A 23,739-nucleotide genomic window follows, 5' to 3' on the forward strand; every position below is an offset into this window, starting at 1 on the left:
TGGGCCCTTTTTTCTTGAAGGAACTGTCTGACTGACTGACTTGCTCTTGGCAGCTTATATTGGCCTCTGAAAATAGGGTTCCAAGTTCCAACTGCCCTGAGAGGGACCAGGATATTGGAATAGGTTTGCTTTGGAGGGTGGATGTGAGGAGTGCAATGTATTCAAAAGATGGGCTTCTTTTCTGCTTGTCATTTCACTCTGTGTGGGAAATGACCTCCAAAGGGAAGGCAGATGTCTGTATGACCCAGACAGGCTTTTTTTCCCTGTTGCCCCATTTTTCCCTCTTCCCTGTCCCCTCCTCCTTTTCATCATAGGAGATATTTCTGAAGGGCTTTGAGTGTTCTGAAACATGGAGTATTCTGGGCTTCATGGCACAAGACAATCCCAGATGACTGAGCTGAGCACATTCTAGAACTTGTATCCCTATGAAATGAGTGAAGGTAGCTGAATTCACAGGTATAAGATTTTGCAATATTGGCAGATGGTAGAAGAATCCATGGGCCTTCAAGGTAGATTTTTTCAGTGCATTGTGGGCTTTTGAAAGTGGGATCTTCTGAGACATTGAGGGCTGTGGCATGGAATTTTTTCTGAGTCCAACTTTACTTGATTTGTGCTAGAAATGCTTTTAAAATATGCTTTTTACCTTCACCTTAGAGGTAGCTAAAGGGAGCCCTTCTGGGCTGGCATATGAGGATGCAAGGTTGTGATGAGATATATCCTATAACATATCAGCCTATTTCAAGCTTTGTGGGCTCAGAAGAATCTTGGAAGAGAAACGCTCTTTAGCTTTAAATCCCCTTTGAATGAAGGTATTAGGCCAAAGTTGCTTCTGTGGTAGAGCTCTTTAGCATTTCTGAGGCACTGCTTTGCCATCATTTGCTGGAAGTGGAATCAAAATGGAACTCGCACACAGCACTTAATGTTAACCAGAAATGCTCTTTTCCAATGGCCAGTAGTCTTATGCACAAGTAAGACCTATTTGGCAAAGGTTCCCCTATAATGCTAATTAAAAGTATCCTCTTTATAGATTTTGTCCATTATATTGTTTCCTGTTCAATGATGAATTGCCCATCATTAATCAGCATCTCTTTCCTGCAGAGTAGGTGTGTGTTCAAACACGGGTTTCCTTTTGTTTTTCTCCCATTTCTTTATAGCAGAATAGCAGTATTTTGCTATCAGAGAAGGAAAAGAATATAATAATGCAAGGAAATCAGTAGTTTAAAGCACACACCCTACAGGAAACAGAAGCTGACTAAAGGGATAATTCATTAGTAATCCCACAGCTGCATTGAACACAAAGCAAAGAAATGTACTGAACCTGCACACAAGAAGTTTTTGATTCAAGGCACAGTAGCTTTGCCTGTCAACAATGGACAAGCTGGTGCTACAGTTGCATTTTACAGTATGAAAACTGCTGCACATCAGGTCTGAAAAATTCAGAAAGACTATACAGAAAATACTGGAATGCAATGATTTCGCAACAATATTATGTGGATTCCCCATAAAAATAAATGAGCAAAGGATGACAGTTCCAGAGTAAAGGGCTAGTGTGGAAGCAACCCAGCTGCACAAGGTCCAAAGAGCCTTTAATCTTACTAGGACTGTCATGGCTCCAGAGTAGCCATGACAGTGTGAGAAAGCAAAAAGACAAAGACAGACTAATAGGTCTTTAGGATTCCACAGCACCCTTTGTGTTTTATCAACCCTACCATGGTGTCGGATTTGGCTATTCTGGTTTAATCGGGGCCTCCACCACCCACTATGGCATCCAGAGTAGCAATGAAACAGCTACAGTCATAGAGATCAAGTATTAGAAGCATTGACAGAGCTGGAAGTCAAGGCATCACATGAAAAGGCTTGTGGTGACTTGTCCTCATTGTCCAAGTAATCCTTGGATCCCATGTTGGCTCCTGCTTCACTGAGAGTACATAGCATTGGATTCCCAAACAAAATGAAGATTCTTATCCCTTGAATCCTCCTAGAACCTCAGCCAAATTAGGGAAGGCAGCAGTGTAGAAACAGCAAGAAATCCAAGCAAGTTGGTGGACTACAGAAGAGATTCAGGAGGGCCCATTCACAATGGCTTGCTGGAGAGGGGAGCTACAGCTTTTGTTCCTTTCCAGGGCTAAGAAAGTCAGGAGCCAATAAAATCACTTGGGAAAGCACATCTTCAAAATAAGAAGCCTTTTTGTCTATATCTGCTTTAGGTCCTAGCTGTGAACTGGACACCCTTTTCATAGACTTCTGTTGCCATAGGCCTTGGCCCCAAATATGGGGTCCTATCACCACAATTCCTTCACTTCTTGTAGATTGCATGTGGAGGGAATAACTGAGCTGGGAAAACAGGTTTTCCAAAGCTGCTGACATTGGATTTGTGATTTAGCCCTAGCTCGCCAGCTCTGTGACGTAACTGGATTTCAGCTTTTTATGAAAAGGCGTCTAAGATTTCCCTTTCTGTGGCTGCTAAGAAATGAGATGCAATGAGTTCCAAATTCAGAAGGTAGACCTGGATGGTTGCTACAAAATCTTGTGACGTTTTCTCAGGACCAGATTCATGTTTTTTGGAGATATGTTTGGCCTTTGCTGAGATGAGGAAGATAATTATTTTAGGCATTTTCTTAGCTCAGGATTATTTGTGAGCAAAATGTTCATATGGTCCTTTAGGCCTCTCTAGTTAGGAACCAAAGCATACAGACAGAAAGCTTAGAAGAGGCAAGGTATACTCTCATTACTAAGTCACATCTTGCTTCAGTCTTTCTCTTTGGACAACCAAATGGAGTCACTCATAGGCTGACCTAGTTGCTGTGCTATCTCAGGGCTACATAACCATTCCAACCAGGCCTCGGGATGCCCAACAGAGAGCACATTCAATTGCTAGCTACAGAAGTGTAGTCTTTGACAACACAGTTCATAGTGATATAACGTAGGGAATAATTCCACTCAAGAGTTTGGCTGTCACGCCTTGCCATTTGAATGGAAGATTCATTGTTAAGACTGCCAATCAAGCTGGGACAGAGGAACCCCTGGATAATGATTCAGGCTGCCTCTTGTGACAAGAACGGAGAATGTATGTGCTTGAGAGTGAGGAGATGGGGAGAGTTTGAGAGAGGCAAGAGGGAAATTTACAATCTAAATATGATTTTAAAGAAAAAGATGGGGGAGCAAAAGCCCCCCCTCTTAAAAAAAACCCTAAGAGCCGCCAGCAGCAGATACTGCATCTTTAACGTTGCCTTGTCTCGTTCACACATCACTGTATTTATGTTGTTCGCAGCCTAACGGTAGCGGCCAGGGCAAAGTCACGGGGTCATTTTTGCTGCCGCCCCCACCACCTGTGGCCAGACCAGTGCCCCTTCCAATGCCTGATACAAAATCCACCAGCACTAACCCAGAGGGCGGAGCACCGACACCAACGTCACCTTGTAAGTGGACCCAAGTGTAACCCAAACCACGAAACAAAATTAAACCAACCTCCCACCACCACCCCCCAATGGCCTTCACTAGGAGTTGAGCAAAGGCAGAAATAATGGGGAGAGCAGGAGGAAGAGAAGCCAAGGGAGGAGAAGCAGAGAAGAATGCACAGAGTGACAGATGCAGAAGGAAGAGGCACCTCCAAGAAGAAGGGTACAGAGTATAGGCTGAGATGAGTAGAGGGATGAGAGGGAGAGAAGCAACAGATCGTGCAAAGAGGTGGCTCGGGGCACCATGTCGTCATCATCAAGTCTTGTGCTTTATACTTGTTTTAAAGGTTGAAACACCCCATCTGATCCCTTCCCAAGCTGCCATCAACCCCTCACACCTTCCATCCCATCCCCCAGCGTTTAAAGATGCAGTAGCTGCCCAGCTCCGACACCTTTATTTTATTTTATTTTATTTTTTATTCATTATGTTGTTGGTTGCCATGGTGGCTCCTGGGTAAGGATTGGGTTTTGGGGGTTTTGTTGGGGGTTTTTAAGGGACAAAAACAAACTGTACATATAAAATTTAAGAAAATAAGAATTATTGTTAGGCTTTTTTTGGCTTTTGTGATATAAAGGAGGATTGTGTTTACGGGTGTTCATCTGCTGCTTGAAAAATCAACTTCCATTGGGATCCATAGCAAGCTTCCTGTCATACCCTGAGTTGTGGTCTGTGCTTTTTCTGGAGAAGGTCTGTTTATAGGGATTGGTGGAGGGGGGGATTTGGAAACCAGAACTTTCAGAGAATGTCCCCATTGTTTGGTGAGAAATAAAGAGTCCAGACGTTTGACTGGGCACGGGTGGATCAGAAACCCAGGACTTGTGTCCCACCTTCACAAAAGCAACTGTGTTATATGACTCAAGGTGGTGGTGATGGCTATGACCCAGCTTTGGGGAATGTGGTGGGTCTACCAGACCTATTGCAGGAGAGATGGGAGTCAATATTCCTGGCTTTTCCCATTATGAAGTAGTTCTCACCATCTTCCTTGGTTTAGGGGAGGCCCCTTGGGGAAAAGGATCAGCTGCCACTTTTCATTTTCCTTTTGTTTTTCTCCTTCCCTTTCTTTTTCTTTCTTCCACATCTGTGCTCATGGCATTGCTCACTCCCATGCTGTTCATATTCCCCATTAAATTGGTGGTGGTGCTGTGGGGGAGGGGGAGGAGTGACTAATGAAGGGACAGGTTGTAGGCATGAAAGAAACTGCCGAAGTTGTCTTTGCGCTGGTTGCTGTCTTTCCCATTCTGATAAGAGGGCTAACAAAGGAGTCAGGAAGTGTGTGGGCCACATAGCTCTCTGCAAGGTTGAGACCAGATGCCACCACACACTAAGAGCTGGCCTGCATGATCAGTAGGCTCAACGTAAAGTACCGGTGTTGGCCTGTACCCTGTCAAGACTGCAGGTGGGGGAACTGAATTTATTTACACATTCAATTATTTGTTACATTTATATTCTTCCTTTCCTCCAATAAGCTCCAATGATGCAGAGATACCCCCCTCTCCATTTTATCCTCACAACAACCATGTGAGGTCGATAAGGCTGAGGGAGAGTGACTAGCCAAAGGTCAAGCAGGGAGTTTTGTGACTGGAATGGAGATTTGAACTCAGGCGATCCAGGCCCTAGTCCAGCACCCTAACCAGTACACCATGCAGGCTGCTGTTGTGTTGTTAATCTCAAATTGACTGAATGCTTGAATGCTCCCTCATGTTTGAAAAAACCCAAAAATCTCCCTTCATATTCAAAACTTGTCAGCAAAAAGTCTGGCCTAGAACCTTTCATTTTTTATTTTCTCATTTTGAATGTGTGGATTATTTTTTTTTAACAGGAGGAACATTAAAATATTTATCCCCTTACCCACAGCCTGAAGTGGTACAATCCAGCAACAGGTATCTCACATGAATTTGCTGACGGTGTAGCTCAGCTCTTTGTGGTAGGCAGCTCAAAGTCAACAGAGAGGAACAGAGCCTATGAGGCTTCTAGTGTTATATTGGGGGGCAAGGCAGCAAATGGAGCACCTTGCCTTTAAGACTAAAGTCTGGCATCTAGTGGGGTAGGGGTCGTCTTCCTGCCAACCCCTGGAATCACCTTTGAAGCCAGACTTTAACTCACTAAGAGCTGCTCCCTTCCCATCAGTGTCCTACAAGACATTCCTACAAGCAGAGAAAACACTTTCAGGAAACCAGAGTTATTTGTTATCAGAGACTGAGTATGAAGATGAAATGCCACACTGGGTTCTTATATGTGTTTACGTATGTATATGTGCATGTTAGGATGTGGTTGCAGAACCTCCTAGGGAGCTTTCACAATCTCTAAGCAAAGTTTGGCCCAGACTGCTTTCCATACTGGAGATCTGTTTTGCGGTAGGGGAATCTCCCATGCCTGCTCCCTGCCCCTTGCTCAGCCTTGCTGAGAGGCCTGGTCTCCTCTGCCACCACACTAAATAGCAAAGAATGGAGCTGAGTTATTTCTGGCATGCAGTGCTATGCCCAGGGGAGGCACGCAGACCACAAGACTCCATATCTTGGCAGACCCATACAAGGGCATGTTCTGGGATGCCATCAACCCTGCCATTGGGTTGTCTCAGGCTGTTGATAGCACTCTCAAGCAAAGAAGCCCCCAGACACTTCCAGGGGTGAAGAGAAAACCAGGCCAGGAGATGAAGGAGGCTTTGGGCCACTAAAGAGAGAGGGAGGGAGAGAGGAACAAAGCCTGTGAAATGAAGGCCAGATTCTCCCTTACATTCACCTCAGTCAGCCAAGTTCATACAAGACTGCACTGCATGATCTCAAAGGAACATCCTAGGAACTCTTGCAATGTCACAGAGGATGCTGGGGTGTGTGGTTTCACTGAGGTACCTCAAGCAGTTGCTGGGGTATTACGTGCAGTCAGGCTGGCTTTGTCCATCAGTGCCCGTAAATTGCTATCACTCAAGCAACAGGCTTTGGCATTCATCACAGTAGTTCCCACTCACAACCTATAGGTGGCTATCCCACTCTCCTGAGCCTTTTGAGGAGAGGGTCTTCTGAGGAGGGAGGAAGGGATGAGTTTTACCTAGTTTCTCTTTGAATTTTTCTGTCTTGAGTCTCATCTGACAGGCCTGCGTGCCCATCAGTCTCCTTTTCCATGACCACCATCAATGCCATCGGCTCAGTGGCCCTAACGGCCTCGCATCTCTTTCCCCTCCAGCATTCTCAGCGCCAGGCTCCTCCTCCTCTGCCAACCGGTTTGTCGGCATCGGACCCCGGGACGGCAACTTTCTAAACATCCCCCAGCAATCTCAGGTAGGGGGGCCAGTTTCACAGGGGGTCGTATGTGGCTGCAGCACAAATGTAGCTTGGGGAGGGTTGATGGACATGGTTCTGCTGAAGGGATGGATGGGGTGAGGTTCAGGGCCAGACACCCACATGTCTGCTGAGACCCTTCTGCTCTGACCTGCATTTCACCCAGCACCATAGACTCCCTACAGAATGGGGCAAGAGCACAACTGGGAAAAGGCAGCTGGGATGTGGGACTTCTTAGATTTTGTTTGAACTGTGGGGATAAAGCAGAATTTGGCGGGTAGAATAGAAAATTAGACTCAACACCAGGACTCCAGGGTTCTGTTGCTGGGTGTGCCATCAAGCCCCTTTCCAATGCCAGAACTACCTTTAGCAATTATCTGATGCCCTTGCACCTACTTCTGTCATATCAGTTACAGGCCTGCATTTTCCAAACAGGAAACTGAGGCTCAGAGCGAGTGTCTTTGGCTTGTAACTCTGCGGTGAGACAGAATCTGAAAACAGGACTGAAGTGTAGTGCAGTGGAAAGGGTGTTGGATTTGATGGGGCAGATCCACATCAGATTGCTCAACCATGAAGTTCATTAGGTGGCCTTGGGCACATCACTGTGTCTCCACCCTAAGTCTCTCAAGGTCGTTCACATATTATGCCTTGCTTATTTCTTTGTTCTCATCACCCAGTGAGGTGGGGCTAAACTCAGGGCCACTTGACATGTTACATTTTGACGTGGAAAGGTGTGGGGAAAGGAGGGCCCCTCCAGAGGACAGACAACAAGAGTAGGTTGCAGTGATAGGATATACCCAGCACTTCAGGCAAAGCAGTAACATTGCTTAAAAGAGAGAGCTAAGTGGATCATGCAGGGTCAAGCCCCTTCTGCAATACCAGCAAGCCAAACCATGAGTCCAGTGTCAGCACCTCCATGTGTGTATGTTCACTTGGAACTGCATAAACTCTGTTAAAAGGTGTATGCAGACATGGACTTAGACATTGCTGTGGGACAGAGCAAGGATGGAAGTGCAGAAGGTTCCAGGTCTGGAACAATTGTGTAGTACTCTTTGGGTATGCTTTCTCCAGTACACTACACCACTGTGTACAGAGTCTATGCTGAGCTTTAGAAACTCTGTTATCCCTTTCTGTGCTTCTTGGGCTAGGATTTCTGATAGTTTGTCATGGAGTTTCTGTCTGCAGCAGCCCAGAAGGCTCTTTGGAAAAGATATAGAGTGGCAGATGAGGGTATTTTCTTGCATGAGGCTCAAATGTGTCTTTGAACTTGTGAAATGTGTCTTTTGCATTGTTTGTGCCACTTGTGTTATAGAAGCAAAACAGAATATACAGACTAGGCATTCTTGCTAATGTTGGCTTTGTATTCGCATTACAGAGTGCTGTAAGCTAAGGCCAATTAAAACCTCTAGTATGAAAACAAGCTCAGGGTTGTCTCCTTAGCATTAAAGTAGCCGTCACTTGGATCTAGCACTAGTGACACAATTGTGTTCCCTGAAAATGATGTGGGAGGCTGGGGAGTGCACAGTATGAAAAGAACTAAAAGAAAAACATGGAGATTTCCCCCACACACACACACACAATCGGGGGTTGCTAGCCAGGGTGGGGAAAGACTCTCGACAATTTTTCTCCCAAATTTTGAAAGACTAGAAAAGCACTTCTGCAAGAGTAAGTAGTTCAGGGAATGCTAAGCATCAGAAAAAAACATAAAGCCTTTTGAAAAGTTCCCCAAAGGGGGATATTGAAGGTGGAGAACACAAAGGAGTGTTTTGGTCAGGCTGAGTGGCATCCTGTCCATAACACTCGTGCAGCCACAGTATACCACCCACTCCAAATTGCAGTGAAAGAGATAGCTGGGGAAGGGAGGGAATCTGCCTTTTTTTTAGCAACAGAATATTGCTGGGAAACTGGTCTCCCTGTAATAGAGATGCTGTCTGTGGGGATACCCCATAACAACTAAGTAACAACTGAGCATTGGTGGCAGAGACGTGAAGAGCAGAGCAGCAGAGGAAGGTTGTATAAAGCAGAGTGGGGGACGTGGCCCAGCCTGCTCTCTCGCATCATAAGATTGCTCTGAGTTTGGCCTGTCTTTCCTTCCTTTCAGCGTCCGTTGATCTCTGGCGGTGAGTGAAGGAACTGGAACAGAGCAGGAATGGGATTTGCTCCCCTTCCCATCCCATAACCAATGTCACGTCTGGCCCGTCTGGTTTCCCTGAGCAACCAGACATGATGTCACACCCAGATGAACTTGGACTTGGGGGGCCGAGCAGGGAAACAATGGTCCAGAGCGAGGCTGGACCAGGGCCCAGCACAGCCGCAGGAATAGCAGGGGCACTTCCGCCAGCAACTTCTCCACTTCTTGCTTTCTCCTTGGTTTCTGCATTTTTTTTCTCTCTGGTTTTTTCCCCCTGTTTTCTGTTCTCTGTCCCCCCTCTCCACTTTGCTCTTTTCTCCCCATTCCCTTTCCCACTTTGCTCTCTTTTAATGCACTTCTATCAGTTTCTTTATAGCTCTGGTACTTCCCCCCACCTCAGTTCCTTTTCATTTTGTTTTAATTTCTCACCCATCTGAGATATTAGGTGGGCTGGGGAGGGGTTGCTCTGCCCCATCATGCATAAGATAGTTGGGAGATATTGATGTATTTTTCAACCAGAGCGCTGCCAGGTGGGCTCCTATATTTGCCATGGCCCTTTAATGTGTGCATTGCATATTTTAGGAGGGAGATATTTCCTGCTCCATTGGCAAGGCTACAGTGTATTGGGGGGAGGGCAGATGTTACCACAGTAACCAGTGACTTTTCTGAACTCTGGATTCAGGCAGATGGAGGAGGACAAAAGAGGGGAAGAGAAAGACAGACAGTGCTGGGGAAGGAGAGAAGGGGAGTGCCAGTTCTCCCCTCTCAGCTGTGGCTTCTGGCTGTTGCCCATAGGAACAGCTGCATATCCCGTGAGGTGTGACAGACCTTTGCTTCTGGCCACACTGCTTTTCTTGTTATTAAACATTCATTTAGTGTCAACAGTGTGTGCTGAACCCAGCACTGACCCGGTCGCTGCCTCCTTGACTTAAAGTCGAAGGCAAAGCCAGCACCATAGATAAACTAGCTTCTTTTCTGCCTGGTGTGGCTGATGCGTTCAGCACCTTTCTAGCTGGTGGTCTGCTCCTTCCAGTGCTCTGGCTGGGCCCAAACCAGACATCATGGGAATGTGGCTGAGGCCAATCCACATCTCTCAGGTAATCTCGTACTAGATCTCTTACAACTTTTACTAGGTACACAGCGTGACATCATGGAGCTCTTCCCTGCTACCCCCATCCCCAAGAGGCCAGTGGCAACCACATGCCCTCAGAGGCTGGCAGGAGTTGCAAGATCACAACTGCTTCTTTGTGAATGTAGCATTATTTTTCATCATGGCGGCTACTTGTGTATAGAATAATCAAGGAAGAGGTTAAAAGCCAAACCACCCAGCCAGACTAGACCTGATGGGTCAGACCTGTTAAATATAGGAGGGAATGGATTTGTTCCTCCCTCGGGTGGGGGTGAGAGAAACAAAACCATCCCGCCCCCACCATACCTTACTGTGTTCTGTTGCTTGAAACACTTTTGTCCCAGGCCGTGCCAGCTCCAACATTGGAAGAAAGCCAGGCTAGAGAGAAAAGTGCTTGAAGCAATTGAGGGAAGTCAGGTGATGAAAGACTTTACTCCCCTCACTCATATGCTTATTTCTCCCCCCCCCCCCCCGCTTTTGGGCAGGCATGTGTGCATAAATACACGTCGCTGCCTTCATCATGTCTGTTTGGGCCCTATTGTACTGAGGAGGGATTGGCAGGCATGGCTCCAAAATTAGATCACACAACTTTTTGCAATGCTAGCAGTTCATAGGCACATGAGGAACCCCACTGAGAAATTTTGCTGGTCCTCTTAAAACTCTCTTGACTTGATCTGAAATAACTCCGGTGTTTTTATCTGCAAAGGAGCCTCCAGATTTGCTCTGAATTTTGTTCTAGGCAAGATATGGTGACAGTCTAAGCATGAGTGGAACCAATGTCCACCACCACCCCCCAAGGAAATTTCTGGTTTCTCTAAAAATTCTTCTGAAGTTTTGGCTTAGGAGGAGCTCCCAAATTCACTCTTTGATCTAGATGAAAGTGTTCACCCTCAACCATGTGCTGTTTTCAGCCCTGCAGCCCTAATAATTCCCATTAACACTAGGCTAGCACTACAAATGATGCAGGTCTGGAGCTAGCCATCTACTCGAGGCTAGGGGTTGTATTCAGCTAAGTCCTACCGTCTGGAGATGAAGCTGAAATGAAAGACTACCTTGGACTACAGTGGGCAAGGGCCTTGTGCCAGCTGCTATGCCAGTTGCCTTGACAATAATCTTGAACTGAAAGGTGGGGATAGCAGATACATCGATAAAGCAACCTGAAACTGCTTGTGGCTCTAGGAGCCCTGTCGTTGCAATTATTAGCTGAATCCAGTATCGATCTAATCTGTGCTCCAGGAGAAATGGCATTATTTTATACCTTCCAAATCAAGAGTGATGTTGTGCAGGATGATGCAGTGCCAGCACTCCTCCTGACTCAGTACATGCCTTAACACACCAGTCCACGCGTGCTGAACAGTGGCACATTAGCACTCATTTAAGGTCCACAGATTTGCTTTGGTGCTGATGTAGCCTGATGCCATTCCAGGATGGTTGAGGTAGGGTCAGAAGTAGCTCAGATATGCTGTCAGAAATTGAGTTTCTAGAGAGCAGTCATGCAACTAGAGAGGGTTTGCTCAAAGCATCTGAAAACAGAGATATCATGAGAAGAAGGGACATCTGGAGATGGATTTATTTCACATTGCCAAGTGGACATTGTCACAGTGGAGTGACAACTGCTGACTAGCTTGTTATTGAGGCACAGCATTCTGATTGGCTTCCAGTGCATATAGTCTTAAATTTCTAACCAATTGTAAAGCAGGGATAGGCAAAATGCTGTGCTGTTGTTGTTTGTTTCCAAATCCCTAATTTTTATTGGTTCCCTACCACCACAAGATGTCAGTTTTTGCCTCTGATGCTGTAATTTACCTCCTGCCTTCTGATTAGCTTAAAAGATTAAGCATCACAGCACACCTCATCCAGTTGGAGTACTTAGGCTGGGTATGCATTTACACTTGATTGGTTGGAATCTGTGACAAGAGGCAGTGGTCAGCAATCTGATTGGTTGGCATGAAATTCACTTGGGTGTAAGAGCTGGCACCTTATTTTATGAAAGAAACATGGATTGGCCAAACTGAGAGAGGATATCAGGAGAAAAAAGAGCTGGAGAGAACAAAAATATTAAGAGCGTATTGTAAAGGAGCAGGGGTAACTTGTTTAAACAAAGAAGCTCTGGAAGTCAGGAAACCCAGGTTTTGTACTCAGTGGGTGGGTGGGTGGGTGTGGAATTGGTGGATTGACATAGTGCTATGTTTTGGACCCTGGAAAATTGGCTTTACTGCATGTTACCATTATAGGCCTTTTATAGGCCTTTCATCATCTGTGCTAAGCTTCAGTTTTCCTTCTGTTAAACAGACGTATTTTCCTCTCTGTCCCAGAAAGGGTAAAATTCATTCCCAATAACATGGTGCTCATTATTGTCATGGGTGGTATACCTTGACCAAGAATCTTAATTCTAGAAAGGCAGTGATGTCTGAGAAGTGGAGACAAAGCAGTGCAGCTGAAAGCTGGTACTCTGAAAAGTGCACGAATTGATGTCTGAACTTTTGTTTCTCATAAATGTATTTAAGGCCTGTTTCTGAGCCAGGCACAGTGTTCCCAGGAAGCTGTATCCAGAACAGGTATAGAAAGGTGAGCTTCACCCAGCGAAGCAGGCATGGTCCGTAGTTTCAGCATAGGCAAGGAAAGCATTTGACAGTGGCAGAAGGGGGGTGGGGAGAGAGAACTCTCTGGCCTTCCCAATTACTGTAGCAGAGCCCCTCCTGGTGGCCATTCTCAGTATCTGCTTTTTCTCCAGAAAATCCAATTCTTTGGAGTTGTCTTCCTCTTCCCTTCCTCCATTGTGCCTTCAGTATTCTCTTGGTGCTGCGGGTGGCGATTCTGTCTACAGTGCAGCACCTTCCCCCACCCTACTTGACACTGTCAGGGAACAGATTATATCTCCATGAGAGTGCTTGCATCTCTGCCCCTCACCTTTCAGATCAGAGGGAATTGTAAACTTCCAGACACTGTTCAACCTTTGTGGCATCAGAAGCCAGTCATGGAGATTCCTCTCATGACTGAACTGCACGTAATAAGAACACTCCACATCAACTTCCCCCTCCCCTAACCTGGGCTGGTAGGAGAAGCATCCCTTGGCTCCTCCTCAGGTGCCAGAGGCAATTCTAGGCTTTAGGGGCCAGAAAGAGAAGGCAGGTGGCAGTGACTGTGCCTGTGACAGTGAGGACACAGAGCCAGGGACCGCAATCCTCTAGTGGTGGACCTCCTGCTAGGGCATGAGACACCAGTCTTAGCTAGAGGCCATATCAGTTCTGGGGAACAGAAAGTAGACCGCTGTTTGGGAAACAGGCTTGGCCCTACCCCACAGCAGTGGTCTTGATGACTTACAGCAGGGTGAACTTGGAAGAAGAGCGGTCCCCCTGAACTTTCTCACCTTCCTATCCGTCCCAGAGGCTATTGCATTGGAGCAGTTAGATCAACAATTGGGAACCTGCAGCCCTTCAGATGTTGCTGGACTACAACTGCCATCACCCTTGGCTATTGGTCATGATGGCTGGGGCTGATGGGAATTGAAGTCCAACAGTATCTCAAGGGCTACAGGTTCTCCATCCTTGAGTAAGAGCAAGGAGCAGGGGTCAAGGCTGCTTCTCCTCTTAAGGAATTGATAGGCATGGAATTGATAGTAGTGGGAGGATGTTAGTGCATAGAAGTAGTATGAGTGAGGTTGGGAAAAGGACTGGAACTCACCTTCACCCAAGGGGAGGCTCAAATTAACACTATATCAAATTCTGCAAGTAGAAAACACACTTTAGCATACAGCAGTTGAGATACCAGGCGCAAGATGGAAACATCCCATGACTTTGGTGGTTGAAGCCAAGCTCTTTGTCTTTCCAGACAGCCCAAAGGAAGCAAAAGGCTCCATGGAATTCTGGCTCACCATTTCTTGCTAAGAGAGCAGCTCCAGGCAGGGCTATAAGATTGCGTTCACCTGTGTGTTTTCCATGAGAATAGGCAGCACCTTGGGAGCAGTGGCGAAAAAGGGAAGACAAGCAGAAAGAGAGGGAAACGTTACATTGAGTGTCATGTTATATACTAAAGGAAAGACATTCTTATCTGATTTCAGCACAAGTACTAGCAGTGGCAGGAAACCCAAATCCTATGTAGTCTAGCAGTTTGGGTGTCAGACATGGACTGGGGAGACCTGGGTTCAAATCCCCATTGAGCCCTGATCACTCTCAGCTTGACTTGCCTCATAGGATTGTTGTGAGGATAAACTGAGAATGGGCAACCATGTATGCCATCCTGAGCTTCTTGGAGAAAGGAGTATATCCAAGGGTGTGTACTGAGGTGCAGAATTAGATGTTATGATCACTGCAGGGCTGCAAATGGCAGCCTACCATCCAGTCTTCCCCTTCCCCCTCTGTCACACGTAGCTCAGCTTCTTGAGCCTTCTTGACGGGATCACTGATGCCAGCAGCATTTGATGATGTGAGGAGGGGGCAAGAAAGCATACTGCTCAGTAACATGGGCTTTTACTGGGAGGAAGGGTGATATATAAATCTAATTAATTAATAAATACATCTATACATACATACGGACGGACTTGGGCAAGTTTTACTAAGCAAGATGGAAAGGGGAGGGAGAAAACTCCATGCGTAATTGCCATTTTTGCCACCCTTGGCTCCTACTGGGAGGAAGGGCAGGATATAAATCTAATAAATAAATATTTTTTTTGCAAGTAGACCCATGTTTTCTTCTATCCTTTTTAAGCACATGCTGACAAATGCACAGTGCAAATGTGACAAAAACAGGTGTTTTGAAACCTATGTGTTATCCCTGTACCTACAGTAATCAGGGAGTCAGTATTAGCTGCCACTCCCTGATTGTACCCTTGATGGCAGCCCTGGCTGAAGCAGGCATGAGAGGCTTTGGCAGAGGAGTCTTGCAGCCAAGGGGGATGTTGGGGCATCAGTACTGCAGAACTAGGTGAGGAGAAATCAAAGACTGGAACACCAGTGAGGAATGAGTCAGGAATAAAAAGGGGAATAGATTATGGGAGTCCCAAGTTGCCAGCAGGAAACAAAGGCTCCAGAGAAGAAGAGAGACTGGGTGTGTGTGATGGAGCTCAATGCACACGTTAGCACTGAGGATCTGGCTTCATGGTATCAATGCTTCACTGTCAAACAAAGTAAAAATAAAGTTTATAATGCTCTATTTTAATTCTCCCTATTTGTGTCTTCTTCTGCTGCAGTCTTGGTTCCTCTGACGGGATCTTCAGGCGAAGAAAAATAATAATAATGATGATGATGATAATAATAAGTTTTTGCTCACGTCCTGAGAATCAGAATCTTCAGTCCTTAACCCTTATCTTCCCTGAGCTGCTCCTCTTCAAGGAAAAGTAAGAGACATTGTGTAACACTACAAATGAGAAGCTTAAAAAAAATCACGTTGGACCTTCCCAATCCAAAGCAGATTTTGCAATTGCATAGAAGAGGCTTGTCTTCTGCAAGGAATCACATCAACACCTACAGAAGTCGCCTAACCCTCTGTTTTAATGATATAGGATAATGCTGAACAAGCCATTCAAGCAGTGGTCTTAAACGATATTTCTCTTTATTCATCATGGGGAAGGAATAGCCACAAACCCCAAAATTGCACCAAGGTTTGCTAGGATTTTGTTTGTTGCAGAATGAAAAAGGAGACTCTTTCCAAGCATCTCATCTTCCTTCCAGCCTAATTCCTATGAGGTTTTTGAGCATGCAAAAAGGAACTAGGAGCACTTGTCCATTTGGGACTTGAGGAGAGTTGTGCTTCTAGGTCACTCAGTTGCTTTTTAAATCTCTGCAAAGTGGGATAGGAGCTGCAGGCAAATCACGTTTGTCCTAAATTTCATTCAAGTGTCCTGAATATATTTTTAAAAGCTGCTCTGGTTCACAATTGGAACTGGGTATGAGTAGAGCAGTACCCACCATGTTTGGTTGGCATTCACAGCACCATCTCCTACCAAACATACATCTCCCTATGCAGTAAATTCCCTTGTTAATTGAATTTAACATTGTATCCTCATTACTTAAAAAAGCGAAAGCAGCAACGCTCCTGACTACCAGATGCCAAGACAATATTCCATTCCAGAGTAAAGGGGAGGCTCTCCCTAGTGCCCTCTCTCTGTCTGTCTCACTCATATCAGCACACCTGACACCTAGACCCTTCTCTCCTCATCTGTCTGTCTGGTGATTCCTGGTATTCCTTGCTCTGGATGAACCTTTCCTGCATCTCAGATATCAAAAAGTATTAGCATATCAGGGCTATGTGGAAGATGCTCCCAGTCTTATTTATGAATTAGGAACCCTTCATACAGGAGAGGCAGGCACTCTTGGGTTCAGGAGTCCAGGACAGATTGAAAGTGTTGCTAAGTATTTCTCTGACTAAAGAGAGCTCCTGTTGTAATTGCCAAAAGGCAAATGATAATAGGAGACCCATTGGAGACCTATTAAGAATATTCTAAATAAAACACATTGACAAGAAAGAGGCCACATTGAAACTCTACCCCAGACAGATCACCAGGGCTAAGGCAGCTGGCTCAGTCAGGCACGTTTCTGCAGAGCTCCTAGCCTGATTTGGACAGGGTGGCCTGTATCCCTTTCCCCTGAGTTCCAGTATTTTCCTTTTGAGGTTTTGGGTGTCTGTTGTTACTATGATTTGATGCTCTTCCTGATCCCTTTCTCCACTTCGTTCTTTTCCTCCTTTAGTTGTAGCATTTCCTTTGGATTCCTCTACATACAGGTGACAACAGCAAAGAAATTAAATACAAGTGTTTTTGTTGTTAAGACAAAACAAAAAGCAAAGCCCCTAAAGCTTAGCACATTATGAACATTCTTAGCAAAACTTCATCGCAACAAAATGAATTGTATAGAGTTAGAGGTAGTCAACGCTGCCTGACTGGTAGATGTGAGGGTTTGACACTATCGGCTGTACACTACACATGCACGCATACGCACTAGAGTCGATCACACCGCTCTGCGCACTTTCCTCTTTCCTTTCTCAGACTACCACAAAAAAGTGAGGCGAGCAAGTGTCCCCCTCTGTCTTGCACCAGTGAGAAGATAATTATTTCTTTTCCAAAGGTCTGTAGAAGAGGCCCCTCTCTTCCTTCTTACCCCCACACTGAGCTTGGGGGCAGGAGTTTTGCAAAATTCTGTGGGAATCACCCTCTCACCCTCCATCCCATTTTCCCTGTTAAATGTGTCCATCTCTGCATGAGGGGTCACTGGTCATTACAGGGCAACTCCACAAGGAATACTTAAGTTAGGCAAGGGGTGTGGGGGTTAGCGATTATCTAATTTGGAATGGTCCAGGAGGATGTTGCAGGGAATGGGTTGCCATGCAATCTGTCTAGGACAATTGCATCTGGACTCCTGGCTTCCCATGCCTGGAGTTGCCTCCTAAATTACCAGAAAACCGGTTGATCTAGAGAATCTCCTGAGGCCCCTTTCCTTTCTGCCACAGTGATTCCCAGCTAATGCATGTTACATCCACAAGTTCTGGTGCAAACATAGTCCAGGAACTGCTGGCAGGACCAGGTATCTGCATCCCTGTCCAAGTGCAATGATTTTCCAGTTCTAAATGGAGAAATGGTCAAGGAAGGAAGGATTCTGAGAGCTACAGATCTGCCCCTCCCCCCTGCCAGCAGTAGGCTTTCCTGCTTATCCCCATCCACACCCTTGACTACCTTTATCAGAGAGGCCTGCTCTCATAGAAGAGTCACACAGCCTGACCCTGCACAGCTGCAGGACAGCTGCTGCATGAAAGGGGGGTTCTTCTCCATGAGGAACCTGGTAAGGGAGTAGTCTGCTGAAAATGCATGTACGCTTTTCAGTTGGCTAACATAATTGGCTGCTACAAAGTGGAGCCACTTGCCTGAGGCTTCCATCATTGGCTTGAGCCAAGTCTGTCCTTGCTCGTTAAGGGAGCAGACCTGAATTGTATGGATTCTAGGAGTGGTGCGCTGCTGCTTCCATCATATCGGAGGCCCTCACCCCATCTCTTCTGTAAAATGCAACTCAGAGGTGAAATACAACCTGTCAGAGACAAAGCAGCAAAGGCTGCAGAAAGACAATAATTTTGAATGGTCTGAGAAAGGCATCACTTCCCATGTTGTACACATACATTTCATGTAGCCTCTAATGAAGCAGAGTTTGGGGTTTTTTGAAGCAATACAAAAAGCTGTTTATGAGAGGCAAAAATAGAATAAGATATACAACATGATCAGGCATTCCTCTTTCAGACTGCTTTCAAATCTGGAGGACAAACTACGGTCAAGTCTCTAGCCAAATATTCATAAAGTAATTTAGTGAAGCACTGAGGGTTGAGTTTAAATCCGTAACCTGGGCAGAGAACACAAGCAGTTGCTGGTGTTGGAACACAACTTCCTTCCATATTGTGAGGTTGAAAGGTGCTCTGGTTTTAAGCCCAAGTCAGTGTCTGTTTCTTTAAGAGCACAAACCCTTGGAGAAGTTCTGCAGATGTGGGAACAGCAACTGTTCCTACCCTGCTGGTCTTAAGAAAACAGACATCTCCGCTCCTCCAGTGCAGCCTGTCCCCCTTCTTTGGCAAAGTACCAAGCACCCTTCTTTCACCTGGTTGCACGGGACAGGGTTCCAGTATGATCTAACTTGGAGGTGAGCTAAAGTTGAAAATTGCTCAAGCATTACAATCCAGGGCATGAAAGCATGCAGTACAGCATTTGAAGTGCTGTGCTGTTTGTATTTTATTTTATTTTATTTTGACATAAGAACCATTGAGAGCATTCCCCCATTGAGAAAACTGTGCCCCTCCCCAATTCTTAAAAAGTGCATCCACCCTTCTGGTTCTATCAGGCATGACGACTTCTGAATACAGAACAATGTGCAAAAATTAAAAATAGCCCAGATGGGAATAACATTCCAGAATATGAAAACTCCAAAGATCACCATAGCTGATATTGCTACAGCATTTTTCACTTATTAAATTCATTCAGTAAATTTATTCAGTTATTAAATTATTTCAAAGAAAATTATTATATCAAATAATTAAATATGTTTCTTTAACCTTCCAAATATAATGCCCAAGATCACTAAGAACAGGTTCCTTACTTGAGAGACTGTTTAACTTTTGATGGTCTGAAAAAGCTGTATGTAGTGCCACATATTTTTAGGAGTCCAGAGGCAGGTGATCACAAATAAACAGCACTTAAAAATGGGGGTGGGGGTGGGGGAACTGAGGTTATTGTATTTCATTCTGAAAAAGAATATCTGAGTCCTAACAGTGTTTAAGCATATACTTAACTTTTTGGCATCTGCTGGAGCACAACAGTTTGGTGACAGCAGTATGTGGGTGGACCGAATGACAATGCCATCCACTTCCATGTTAAATTACCTGGTTTGGGTCCTTGAAAAGGATGAATGTAAACACTGAGGAGGAACCTGGAAGGGGTGACATGGAGAACTTTAAATACTGGTGGCTGGAAGGTATGGGCAGCAGAAAGAAAGATACGCAGGAATGTGCGTTTAACATGTGGAGGGATTTTTTTAAAAAAAAAAACAATATATATTAGGGGTTTTAAAAGAACCAATTTTGTTTGCATTGAGCCAAGTGCAATGGAGTGCATAGTTTTAATATCTTTGTATGTTAAAGATTGTTAAGAAGAAGAGAAAAAATCTATTTTTGTTGCAAAGTCCTCTGTTCCCAGGGACTCTAAATAAATAGGGACAAAAGAAAAACCCAACCTTTGTAAGTATGGGGAAAAAACTTTTTCTGTTTATTTTTCATTTGTTTATTTTTCCTTTTTCTTGTTTGTTTTTTAAATCTTTTTTTAAAAAGTTGATAATGATCGGGGTTTGGTTTTTTCCCCTTTTCCTCATTAGTTTTGTCGTTTTATGGGAGGGCTGAAGGCAAAAGTTTTTCACACGCAAAAATAAACTTATAAAAACAAAACACTGTATCAGGTTAAAAACATTGAAGAAAACTACAAAATTAAAACTAAAGAAAAGGACAACAAAAAACCCTAAAAGTCATAAAAGAAGAAAAGATTAAAAATACAAAACCTGGTGCTTCTTACAATATAAAGTACATTAAAATCTCTATTATACATAGTTTAAGAACCAATTAATTGTTATCATAAAGCACATTTTAGGAAACACGCATTATCCCTTCTTTATGTTTAGCTGAAAGGGGCAGCGGGCTTTGCAGTCAAATGCACCAGCAGCATCTGGCAGCTTCTCATGGATCTTCCCAGGTTGCCGAGCGAGATGGGTGATGGTGAGATTGCCATGGCAAAGGGAAAAGGTTCCTGCACAGGCCATGGTTCTCTGGCTCCTTTCACCCCTTCCCCCCAGTACTACAGACACATCTTGCACACCTCCTCTGTTTATTCTCTTGTCATATTTTTTTCCCAAAGAGCAAAACAATTGACTTTGGGAATGGTTTTCATTTCTGCTCCCCTTCCTTGTGAACCAGCGCGCTCTGCTGCTCTCTCTCTCTCTCTCTCTCTCTCACTCATATTTCAAGGGCTTCTCTTTGGAAAGAGGAGCCATCTTGTAATCTCACCAGCATCCCCTCCATTAAACTCCTTCCACTTCTCCCCAAGTTGTTTGCAACCCCTGCTTGACCTTTCTCACAGCCTACCCAAGTCCCTTCCTTCTTTGCTGGATTTCAGGGTGGTGGTTGGGGGCAAAGTGGAAATCCAGACCCAACCCCTACTCTACATTCTCTCAGAGCATGGAAGGTTGACTGGAGAAATGTCTTGCTTCAGGGAAGAACCAAGGTGGATGGCATTGCCTTACTCTCACCATGTTTAACTGGCCAGCTGACATAGTGCCTTTGTAAACCCATCTTCGCTGGAACAGATGGACCACATGCTTTGCCAGGGAGGTGGGTTACAGGAAGTTCCACCCCTTCTCCCTTTAATCATGTGCTCAGTACAGGGGAAAGCAATAAAAAGCCTAGGCTTGACCAGCAAGAGTGAGTTGCCATGGCTAAATGCAGTAGTGGCTAGATCTCTTTGGCCTGGCTTCTGCTGCCTCATGCAAAGAGAGGGCTAGCAGCACCAAGGAGAGAGTCAAGGAAACATACCACCGACACAGCAATACTGAAGAAGGCTGGATGGATTTCCCTCAACAGCACTTGGACTTCTCTACCACCTTGCATGAAGCTCTCAGCCATGTGTTGGCGTGAACGGGCCCATCCTCATCTCAGGTGATGCTCAGTTGGGGCCCAAGGCATCAAGCAGGCAAATGGCTGGTATCTCTCCTGGGAGCCCTGAGGGATTTTGGGTTTACTTGAGAGCCCTAAGATGATTCCATTTTGGGGTGGATTGCCCTAGCAGAGCTCTGTCCAACAAACCGACGCTCCTTGCCTCCCTCTCGCTCCTTGTATGGAGGGTGGGGTAGGCTATCCCTTGGCTTGAGCTTAAGCTGTTAAGCCAAAAACAGTCATCTATGGTCTGGAAATGACCCTCAGACCCACTTGATTTAGAGCCATCTTCTGTCCCTTGCTTTAGAATATCCATTGAGTATTCCTGTCCCTTGAGCATTTTTGTCCTTCCTTGCTTTGCTCCTTTCAGTAGTCCCTCTGCCTCCCTTTTTTGCTAACTCCTACCTTCAATATGTACTTCACCCCATTATTCTGAAACCCACTTCTCTCGCTCGGCAGAAAAACCTTGAGATCCATGAAACTGCAGCTTCCCTGACTGCATCCCACCCCTGCCTCTTTGAACAAGTTTCTTCCTTGGTTAAGAAACGCAGTATATATATGAGTACAGTACAGTATATATATATATATATAGTACTAATGGAATTTGGTGTGCTTTTTCTCCTCATCCCCCGTGCCCCTTGCCTCTCCCAATGTTCCCTTTGTGTCTTTGAGTCTGTTCTTCCAATTCCCCCTGCCACCCCCACCCCCCTGCACTTGAAAATAAAGGGTAGTTCTTTGTCTGTTTCCGTTCTTTCTGAGGTTTCTTCCGTGTCTAGCAGAATGCAGGTAGCCATATGTTATAACTGTCAATATTGCTTCACAAAAAAAAAAAAAAAAAATACAGGAAAAAAGAAAAGAAAAATCCAAACTTTTATCATTTTTGCCTGAGCTTTCTTCGGCTTTCTCCATTGGAATGGCTTATTGTGTTATGTGAATTTTAAAAAGAAAGAAAAAAGAAAAAAAAGTTTAAAATACTTTAAAAGCAAAAAAAACTACATATACTTCAAAAAAACCAAAAAAAAAAAAACCATCAGCTTCCCTCTTTCCTTGTCCCACCAATTCCTTCCTCAGAGCAGAGATGGGAAGCCCAGTGGAGGGGAGTGCCGAGGGCTCCAAATAATGTATGTCTGTCTGTGTTGGTGGGTGATTGGGGGGGGTTGTGTCCCTTCTTTCCCCATTCCTGTTGCTTTCTGGAGGAGCTGCTCAGAAACATCAAGAATTAGACCCCTTCCTTCAATACACACTTCTCATCATTGCTTTGGTCAAATAGTAAAGTGCCTAAAAGGTCATTTTTCAGCAGCAAAGACAGTGCTTGAATTCCTCCTCAAGTATCCCTTAGGATTGGGCATCTTTGTGTGATGTCTCCCAGCACAACATCTGCTGACAGAGAGAGGCCTGCTGCTGTGGATCCAGCAGCTGGTGAAGCCATAGTTTGCATCCCTGCAACCCCTTCCCCCCAGGCACCTTCTTCCTGTCAGGCTCACTTTTAGCCAAGGAGAAAAATGCTTGCGGGGACAGACAGGAGGAAAGTATGCCAAGGCTTAGCACCTCTTTTGCTCTTAAACTCCTTTTATTGGGGTAAACTCTCACTGAAAAAGATGAGTCTGCTACTGTCAATTCTAGTTTGGTCCAGAGCATCACAGTCAAGCCTCAGTTTTACATTTGAAGTCCAGCCCTGAAGCCATCAGGTACAGAGGCCCTATTTTCAAAAGCAGTTTAGGCCCCTGTGGATTTCCAAAGGGCTACAGATTTTTCTATAGGAAGCCGTAATATGGTGAAGTAGACAATGGCCTGAGCTAGTGTGGTTGTGGTCTGTCCAAAGACACTGGTGGTTTTTGCTGGTCACTCCAGTTTCACTTTACTTTGGCTGAGAAAAGGTTTAGAATGATCCAGTGGGAAAGCCTATGGGGTGCCAGCATATGCTTGCATAAGGATAAAGAGAGGCTAAATGGTTGCCAAAAAAAAAGCGGTCCTTTGAGTGTTCATGATGAAGCAAAGCCAGCTGATGGAGATGACGAGACAGGCAAACAGGCTGGGGGGCCCTGCTTCTTCCCCAAAACTTTCTTACCCAACTTCATGGGGAGTATTTGGTAACACCTTGCATTGTGGTTGCATTGTCATGCAGAGGCAGATCCTCCCCACTGAATCCATTCTGTTGCTTCCGGCCTTGATCCTGAGAAATCAGGAGAAAATAGGAGCTGCTTTTCTCCTGTTTTCAGGAAGACCTCTTTTTCCCCATGGCACTGAAGCACCCTTTAGTTTGTCTGGGGCCCATTGTAGATATTAGGATAGCACCTGCCAATTCCACTGCAGGGAGAGAGGCTCTTTTTGGCAAGAGTGAGGTTTTGCCAGGATACCACTCTTCCCTAGCTCAGGCCCAGAAGGCATGTGCCCATTTCCACCAATGCCAGCCTGATGCTCCAGAGCAGCAGTCTCCCAGCTCCGTGCCCACCTCTTCAGTGCCCTCCTGCTCCTTATGAAGCTGTTCATTGCTACTGGTTTGGTTTTGAAAACAAAAAATTCATAACCCTGCAGCTGAATTAAGGGAAGTGCCTTAAACTGATGCCTTTGCTGCCACC

The 23,739-nt window shown here is 45.3% G+C and overlaps 1 protein-coding gene across 11 annotated transcripts in view; it reads left to right on the forward strand.

Moving 5' to 3' along the window:
• Positions 1-21,904, forward strand: part of NFIX (nuclear factor I X) — a 328,284-nt gene extending 306,380 nt beyond the window's left edge. For 5 of the 11 annotated variants that reach the window (XM_061640060.1, XM_061640050.1, XM_061640079.1 and 2 more), the window contains 3 exons: positions 3,272-3,419; positions 6,640-6,734; positions 15,183-21,904. In XM_061640060.1, the coding sequence (XP_061496044.1) occupies positions 3,272-3,419; positions 6,640-6,734; positions 15,183-15,197 (258 nt within the window). In that variant the 3' untranslated portion in view covers positions 15,198-21,904. The remainder of the gene's footprint in view (positions 1-3,271; positions 3,420-6,639; positions 6,735-15,182) is intronic. The other 6 variants (XM_061640129.1, XM_061640098.1, XM_061640139.1 and 3 more) reach the window with 2 other exon arrangements.
• The last annotated feature ends 1,835 nt before the right edge of the window (positions 21,905-23,739 follow it).

Source organism: Rhineura floridana, chromosome 1, assembly GCF_030035675.1.
Source record: "Rhineura floridana isolate rRhiFlo1 chromosome 1, rRhiFlo1.hap2, whole genome shotgun sequence".
NCBI lineage: Eukaryota > Metazoa > Chordata > Lepidosauria > Squamata > Rhineuridae > Rhineura > Rhineura floridana.